This window comes from Manacus vitellinus, unplaced genomic scaffold (assembly GCF_001715985.3).
Source record: "Manacus vitellinus isolate BGI_N305 unplaced genomic scaffold, ASM171598v3 scaffold_58_pilon, whole genome shotgun sequence".
NCBI lineage: Eukaryota > Metazoa > Chordata > Aves > Passeriformes > Pipridae > Manacus > Manacus vitellinus.
In genome coordinates, this window is record NW_021940671.1 from 3448716 (window position 1) to 3457759 (window position 9044).

General features: G+C 45.6%; 1 protein-coding gene across 1 annotated transcript in view; it reads left to right on the forward strand.

Moving 5' to 3' along the window:
• Positions 1-9044, forward strand: part of FBXW8 (F-box and WD repeat domain containing 8) — a 52789-nt gene that overhangs the window by 6177 nt on the left and 37568 nt on the right. Inside the window, exons 3-4 of the mRNA XM_018081982.2 lie at positions 1805-1969; positions 2703-2791. Of these exons, the coding sequence (XP_017937471.2) occupies positions 1805-1969; positions 2703-2791 (254 nt within the window). The remainder of the gene's footprint in view (positions 1-1804; positions 1970-2702; positions 2792-9044) is intronic.

The following is a 9044-nucleotide window of genomic DNA, read 5'->3' on the forward strand; positions in this document are numbered from 1 at the left end:
GTGATGTGATGTGTCATGCTTGAGCAGACTCAGTGCTGTTTGTGTCATTTAAAGGCATTATTATTGCCCTGTCCAGGTTGTTTTCTCTGTTATAGGATGGAAGGGGATTGTCTGTGTCTCCCAGTTTGAGGTCTCTTGATGATTAACTGGAATATTTCTTTTGCTGCACTCCTGTTTGAGAGCTGCTCTTGTATTTAGGTATCAAATCTTAAAAACATTGGCAGGTTATTCCCCTTTTTTTTTTCTTTCCATATGGAACACTTTTTTTTTCTTTTCCCTGGCAGAAACAGGGCATTGCAGAGGACAGTGTCCCACTGGTTGGAGACTGGACAGTCTGCAGGAGTTTTGTGTGTGAGATCTTTTTGCACTTGCTGTGCCCTGAGGAGACCTGTGGGACTCAGGGTCATGGCTTTGGGAGCTTTCTGGCCCTTAGTGCCACAATGTGGGTGTTCTGGGAGGGCTGACTAGTTCCAAACTCTGAGATTCCCTGATTTATTTGAGGCAGGGGTTGTTTTCCTGACCTCTCCATGAGCCTCTTTGCTGCTCCAACAGCTCATGGACTCGTGCAGATCCCCCAACCCAAAGGATCTGATATTTATTCCTCCCCAGATATAATTTCCTGAAGCTGTGCCTTGCATTTGAAAGCTGTGGCTTTAAGTTTGAAGCAGAGGGGGTGTGTGGTAATGTGAAAATACAAAGGAGATTAATCTCCTAAAATGGAGAACAAGGAATAACTCCTGTCTCACCTCCCCATGCTGTGTTGAATCTGTGAGTGAGCCCAGAACAAATGGCAAAGAAACACAAAGAGATGGTCCTGGGAGGGGTTGTGTCAGTGGCAGACCTTGATTCTTGGTGTAATCTTGGGCCTCAAATGGACATTAGATGCTTAATTGTAATTCACTAAAAATGATGTCAGTCTCAGGAGGTTGTTTGGATCTTTTTGGAAACAGAGCACAATTGATTGCTGCTCTCACCACTCCTGGGTTTCATTGGTTACGGCTGTTGTTGTGTTTTTTTTCTTTTTAAATTAAGAATTACAGGGAACAAATGCTACTTAAGTTGGCTCTTACCTCTTGAATCTTTAATTCTGAGCCCACAATTGATTGTGATGAAGCTGTTCTCTCTGGAATGGCCAGCAACTTGAGGCTGCTTCAAAAACTTAATAATTCATTCCTATTTCTGCATACTGTAATACAATAGGTTATAAATCACTAATGTCATGCCCCTAATCAGGCATTGTCAGTGGGACTTTGGAGATGTGGTGGTGTGATATGTGAGGGCTTCTTAGCTCCAAATATGAAGATAAATTCATATTTTTCTCTAAGCTTACAGTGCTGCCTTAATTGTTTTGTTGCTCCTTTTCCCTCTGAAGTTTTCCAGTGCACTGATATTTCAGGTGGGCAGTGTGGCCACTAAAGTGGTGTGTGGGGTTTTAGTGGAGTAGAAACTCAGTTGTTTCCAAAAGAACCCACAGAAAACAAGCATTTTGTTAAGGGTTTGGGGCTTTTATACCCTCAGTAGTACAAAGGGTGAATAAATATATTTGTTTAGCTAAGAATTTAATCTCAGTGCAGGCCTATATCGACTTAAAAGTTTGTATTTCAGGTGCTATATAAATAATTTTATATTAAATGTAATTTTTACTTATAAATTTATTGTAAAATCATAGAATATCCAGAGTTGGAAGGGAGCCATCAGGATCCAGTCCAACTCCTGGCTCTACACAGGACACCCCAGGAGCCCCTCCGAGCGTTGTCCAAACGTGGATATGTGAGACACACGTATCAAAATTTGATTTTTTTAGGTCAGCAGGACGTGGAAAATCCTTGCAGAAGACGAAGTGCTGTGGTACAGGCTGTGCCAAGAGGAGGGATACCTGTTGGATATGAGCATCTCCGACCAGTCCTGCTGGAAAGTCGCCCTCAAGAACTGCCGGGCCCGGGAGCGCACCTTGAAATACAACTGGAAGGTGAGAGGGGGGCTCTTCAGTGGCATCCAGGTGCTGTAGAAAAATGGGAACCTGCTTCCAGCAGGTGGGAGGGAAAAGCTGGAAATCAAGTCTCCAAGCAGTTTGTTGGGTTAGAAAGCTGACACTCCTTTATGAAGGGGAACAACTCTGTGTTATTGGGGATAACTCCACGTGTCATCTACACCCAGCAATCCAACAGCCCAGGTTCTGGTCACGAAACTAAGACATGTTCATCACATTTCTATTACATATTAATTATATTTCCTGCATACATGCATGTGTGCTAATAATTTCTTGGATATGGTTCCAGATCTTCTAAGGAATCTCCTTTCCTTGAGAGTATCTCAAATATGTGGTCGGGTCATAACATACCTCTCTTACCATCCTTTGCTCTGACACACAGCTAAGACACCTCCTAGTACCTGTTAATCACTGATACAGGGAAATAAGGAAGCAACAGCTGGCACAGATGGAGGGATCAAACACTGTTGTACCAAAGTTAAAAGAATTTCCCAACGTCTTCTCCCAGTGCTGCACAGAATCCTTTTGGAAGGAATATAACCGTGTATTGCTGGTGGGAAGGTGGGAGCTGCTGAGGGATTTATGGGATAGAAGTGCCTTTCCTCTCAGCTGTGCTGCTGCAGCAGCAAAAGCAGAGCTCAGGGTTTTCCACCTGGGGGGTTTTGGGGGATGAAGGAGCTGGAATTCCATCCCCCTTTGTCCTCTGTGGCAGAACCGGATCGGAGCCGTGAGCCAGCTGAGGTACGAGCTGGGGAAGGTGCTGTGTGATGTCCACTCCTGGGATGGAGTTGTCATTGCTGGGTGAGTGTGAGGCTGTGGAAGGCCCATTTTATCTTCACCTTTTGATATGTCTCCTGTGCTACTTTCAACACCTTCAAAAGCAACACCCCCTGGAGGCAACAGGATGGATTTACCTGGCTGCAGTTCCTCCTGGTGAGAGACTGTCCTCAAATGCCTGGTAATGATGGTTATCCTTGGATAAACTGCCCTTAAGTGACTGATAATGTCGGTTATCTACAAATTATTTCAGCAGTGCCAGTTTTTATTGTACTCTTCTAAAGTTATCTCCATTATCCCTATACATGTAGTCCCTGTAAAGTGCTTTCTGATGAACTGTGTCTATTGGTTTGCTGGGGAAGCACCCAGAATGTGTTAAACATTGTCCACATCTACTCTCTTTTTGTTATTTTCCCCCTAAAAATCTCTTAATCACAAGGATATCTTGTCACAGCCCACAAAAATAACTTTAAAAGGACTTGCTGCCTTTCTCCATTGTTAATAACCTACCCAAAAATAGATAAACTCGAAGTTTTCTTTTCCCAATATAAAGCTTTTTCTGGACCTTGATTTAATACTAACCATTCATTTGGTTTACACACTTAAATACAATTTTAAGAGCCTCACAAACTCTCTTGACTGTCTAAATAGGTGTAAAGTTTAACTGTTTTCTAGTTCAGTTTTACAGGTTCAGTAATTAGTAGCCCCTCTATAAGTCACACGAGTAATTAAAATTCATCTGGGGGCAGTCAGGGCACACTGTCCTTAACATACCAGAATTCCATACTTTATAGTAACACTTCATGTTAATGCTCTGCTTCAACACTGTGGGATTAGAGAAAACCACTTGTAAAATACTATAAAATTCACAGCCTGGTTATAAGAAAGGTGCCTTGAAAACCCTCTCAGACACAGAAATGCTTTTGAGTGCTCTTGGGCAACTGAGCAGAAATCTAAACTGTCAGCAGGAGTGAAAAGAGCTGGTTTATTTAGAGGTTTTTTTCTTTTACTGGATGTTCTTCCACTAATTGCCCTTCTCCATTTGCAGCTCTCCCTTTCTGTTCTCTTTGCCATCCTGTTGATCCTCCTTCTGTGCCTTCCATGTGATGTTCTGCTGCTCTATCCATTGTGTTTGTAATCAGACAGGCAATATAAGGAAGTTAGGCAGAATAAATTACATTTCCAAAGTATTAATAAAGGCTATCATCACTTTAATACGAATACTTTAAATAACAAGGGTTATTAATCCTGCCTGTCAAACTCAGACAGTCCATATTTAGCTTGGTGTGTTACAGAAGTTGGGTTGAAGCTGTCTTCTCACACACTCTTTTCATACTGGTTCCCCAGTTCCTCCAGTATCTCTTGATGCTTTTGGTGAGTTTGCATCAGTCACGTGAAGGGAGGTGGTGCCAATAAATAATTCAGGTTCCTGAAAATAGGTGAGCAGGTAAGAGACCTCTGAGGGAAAAGCTGCCCGTGTGTACGCTGTAGAAAAAGCAGTGTTCATTTAAATTACCCTCCAGGAATTTCTCTTCTCTGAGAAAATGAATTCTCTTTTTATGAAGCTGGGAGAACGTGTTTGATAAAGCAACAATCGGAATTCAGCTGTTTGCCTTTCCCTGGTTTAGTAAATGAAATGTTTGGAATATTACAACCCAAAAGTGATGCCCTTTGCTATTCACTGCTTGCCCTTCACTCTGCTCTGGTGGCTGGAGATCTCTGAAAGCCTCTCTTAATTTGATAAGTGGTAAATAGCAAATGAGAGAACTACAGCTTCCAAGGACATTAGCAAATGGTGCAGGGAAAGACTTTGTTATGTGCATTTGGTAAGTATTTATGATATGTAGATTGAGGGACTCATTGGGGGTTTTGTTGTTTGTTGTATTTTATCTTTTTTTAAAACCAAACATAACCCTCCCCTTTCTCTCCCAGCTTGTAATATTGTACTTAATGGCATTGTGCTTTCAGATCTGCCATAAAAGTGTAATGAATCTGGTGATCAATAGCAAACTGTTGCGTTCTTTCAGTCCTGAACAAGTAATTTAATAGCTGAGGTTTACAGAGTCAATTCTCTTCTCAGTATAAATATCAATTATCTGTTACATTTAATGATTCTCTCTCCAGTTTCACAAACACTTCTGGGCTCAGCTTTGCACGTGAATGATCAGTGGTGGCAGTCAGACTTGTCCTGGGTGTAAGCAGAGCTGGTGTGTGACTTTGCAAGGCCTGAGGAGCTGGGGGTGCTCCTGATGTTAATCCAGCACTGGGGGGCATTTCCTGGGGTTTTCCTGAGCTGTGCCACTCAGTGTTTAGCAGGGTTTTGGATCACAGCTCCCTCAGCTGCTCCTGCTGCTCCAGCCCCTTCCCCAGCTCCGTTCCCTTCCCTGCCCAGGCTCCAGCCCCTCCATGTCCCTCTTGTTTGGCCTTGGCTCCCTCACCAAGCACCCAAGACCACAGCAAAGGGCTTCCCCCCTCCTTTTATGAGCACAGGGGAAAGAAAGGGAAGAAGAAAAAAACTACTGAAAGACAGAAATAACAGAACCAAAGCAGTATATATATATTTTTTACACTTGTATGCATGTAGTTTTTGTAACTGTATATAAGAAAGAGAACCCCAACACCTCAAAAAAACAGAAAAACAGGTATACACAGCCAGTAAAGAACTAGCAAACGAAATCTTAATACTTTCCTTAAGAAAGCAGAGTCCACACCACCAGATTTCTCCTCTCAAATCAGGAAGAAGCAACAACCTCTCAAAACCTTACAGGCCTGCACTCCCACACGAGCAGCCCAGCCACAGGGAGGTTGCTGTGCTTCCTCCAACTCCTCCTCTCCGAGAAGAGATCTCCCTTCCAGCTTCCTCCCCCCTTCTATTTATATTTCTGCTTATGTAAAGAACAGAATGGAATATTGGGATATGGGGACTTCCTTAGTTTCGACCTGGTTGCCAGGAAGAGGCCTAAACCAAACCACTGCAGGGGCCCAGAGCTGCCCCCAGGGCTGGAGGTGCCCCAGAAGTGCCAGCACAGGGATGGGCCCTGCCCTGGGGCTGGGATACAGCAGGGCTGGCACAGCCCAGGGGCCACTGGCCACTTACCCAGCTGTCAGCCATCTCTCCAGCTCCCTGTCCACCTTGTCCAGCCATCCTTCCCCAATCCTGTAGCATTCCATGGGGTTCCAAGGGTAGGACCCACCATGTCACCTTGTTGCTGTTCTGCTCCATAACTTCCCCTGGCACTCAGGTGAGGCTGATTCCTTGGATCCTCCCTCCAGCCCATCTTCTGGGTGGGCACCACTTCCAGTCACCCAGTGAGCCAGGACTGCTGGGAAATGGTGCAAGGTGGCTCAGTGAGCTCTTTGCCAGGTCCCTCAGCACCCTTGGCTGGATCCCACCTGCTCCAGGTACCCGTCTGTGTGCTTCCCTTTGGACTATGGGCGCTTCATCCTGCTCCCATCCCTGCCTTCCACCTGAGAACAACTGGCCTAACTGTTAAAGAACACGTCAAGTCCCTCAGCCTTTTCCTCATCCTTTGTCACATGTTCCCCCCGAAGCAGTAAAGGATGGAGATTCTCCTTAGCCCTCCTTTTGTCGCTAATAGAAACATCCTTAATGGTCTTTTATGGCAGTACTCAGATTAAGTTCTAGCTGGAGAGAGTAGTTCTAGTTGGACAGAGGGGTTCCCCAGGAAAAAATGCCGGGGCTGGTGTGTTTTGGGAGCCTTGGAGCAAGCCTGGAATCAGTCTGATTTGATCTGAACCTGTGCTGTGATAGACCTGACCTTGTGTTCATCGCTGTACTCCTTCAAACTCTGCTGGGGAGTGGAAGAATTTCTATTCTGGCTGCTGTAGAGCTTTTTTTTCATCTTCCCACAAGGAATTCGCACAGGCTGTGGGCAGAGTTAAACCAGCAACCACGAGTGGGATTTATAGAGGCACCCCTTGTCCGAAGTGGTTCGGGAGCTCGGCTTATTAATTCCGCGAAGGAAGCAAAAGATAAACTTGACGGGATGAGCTCTCCCTTGGAAAAACACCCCTATTCCATGCGCTCTCCTGCCTTCCCGCTGCCGCCAAAGCCGGAGCCAGGAGATGGCAGAGTATCCAGGCTGGATGGAGGGAAGGTGGCCGAGCGGCTCCCTTTGTGCCCGCGTTCCGGGCTGACATCACATAACTCAATCAGGGCGGCGCGCCCTGTGTTGATCATTAAAGTTTCATCCCGGCGGTTACGACGCTTGTTTTCTGGGTCAGCCCTCGAGTCCCTTTTCATTTGAGCCGGCGGTGGTTGTGGTTACCTCACTCCCGATCGATGGCCAGCCTTTCTCGGGTTACTCGTCTCCGAGGATCCTCTCCGGAGGTTCGATGGCCCTCCTCCCCCCTCCCCGCCCTCAATTCAAATGGAGTTTCGGCTTTAAGTCGGGCCTTACTTAAAGCAATTATACGGCTGCTTGCTTGGCTTTTATAAATCACCGAGGTTCGCTGTACCTGATGCTGTCATTTGCTTGGCTTCTGTGCAGAATGCCTGCGTTTCTTCACTTTCTCTTAATAAAACCTGAATTTCTCGGGGCTTTTTTTTCATGCTCAGACAGCAGAACAGCTACTTTTTATGCCACCTTCTTTTATTCTTGGCAGTGCTGACAGCCACACCGATGGGCATTTGTAGTCAGGGGTTGGTTCCTCCTGGAGATGATCTGGGAGCATCTGGTGCTCGTTTGAACTCTTGTCATCACACAGGGGATCCCGTGGTGTGACATGGCCGGGGCATGTTGTGGCACTGTCGTGCTGTCTGTGTGAAATACCTGTTCCTGAGCCACCTGGTGAACTTGCCCTGTGCTGGTGACAACCACCTCCCCTCAGGGCTGGCCCCTAAACCCACACCAAGTCGGGCTGGGGTTTTATTGTGCAGTATGTTCACTTTGTAACGCTTGCAGAAAGGGCCCTGTGGCTTTACTGCTGCTCTTGGTAGCTCTGAAAACAAACAGGGGAGGCCCAGAGCCAGAACACCCTTCCAAAGACCCAGAAACACCAAAGCTATGGGATTTTTCTTTATTTTTTTCCTTTGGTTTTCCTAGACTGAAGAAAGAGAGGGAGACTGTGAGTGAAGAGCTGCATAAATGGAGATTTAAGGGCCACAAGCTGATTTACCAGATGCCATGAGGAGTCCCTCTTACAGACTAGGGAATCAGCCCTAAATTTTCATTTCAGATGTTTTCCTCCTTCCCCTCCAAGTGCTGCCTGCTTTCCTAGAGATTTTATTTTCTTGGGTTAGGTCTGGTGAGATCCATCTGCTCTGAGTGGTTCATGCCTCCATAAATCAGCAGATGAACACCTCCTCCCCTTTTCAGGGTGGAGCCCACCTGGCATTTCCACAACTGAAGGACTTCCTAAGCATCCTGGGTGGTTGGTAGGGGAAATCAAGTGGTTTAGAGGCATTTTGACTCTCATACTGAGAAATTAAATGCACTGAAATGACTTTATCCAGTTGTCTTCCTTCTGGTGAGCCTCAAACAATTTGGGCCTTTCAGTTTAAGTCCTAGTGAGCAGCAGAGAGACATAATAAGTATCTGCTCCTCTGTGGTGGGTTCCTTTGTTCTCTTCCCTCTCCTCTTGCTCAAAGGTGACCTGCAAATGACTTTTTAAAAGCTGACCTTCCCACTCTCTTTAGTTTTCCTAATGATGTGTGAAAAGAGCCCGAAAGGCTCGAAAACACTTTTTAAAAACTTCATGGCAACTCTCATTTAATTTGGTAGGTTTTTTTTCCTTGCTCCAGGGCTCGTGGGCTTATTCTCCAGGTATTTATTGCATTTATTATTAGCTCTTGAGTCTTAATTCGGCGTGTGCAGACCCGAGGAAACCGAAAGATTAATTAGTAATGAAAATGAATCAAAGTTAAAACAAACTGCAAGCTTCCAACAGCCTGAGTTAATTATTTAATTGCTTAAATTTCGCTGGGGTGGTGGCACAGTCCCCTCCCGGTGACTGGAAGGCGTCAAACCAAGCAGAAGGTGAAAATAAATACCTTTTTCCTTCAAGCTTCCCCAAACCTTTGGTGTTCTCCTTGCTGTTAAGAAGGACTAAGTGTCAGAGCTGCTTTTTTTTTCCAGTGGAGTCACCTTTAGGAGGGTTGAGAGCACGGTGACATCATGAGTTCAGAGGGTCGGGTGACAGCCAGGAGGGTGTGTGAAGTGACACACGGGGTGGCTTTTGTGTCAGCTCCTGAAAGAGGAGAGCCTTGCAGGTGAAACCAAGAGCAGAAGCCTGATCCTGAGTCGTTGGGAAAGCT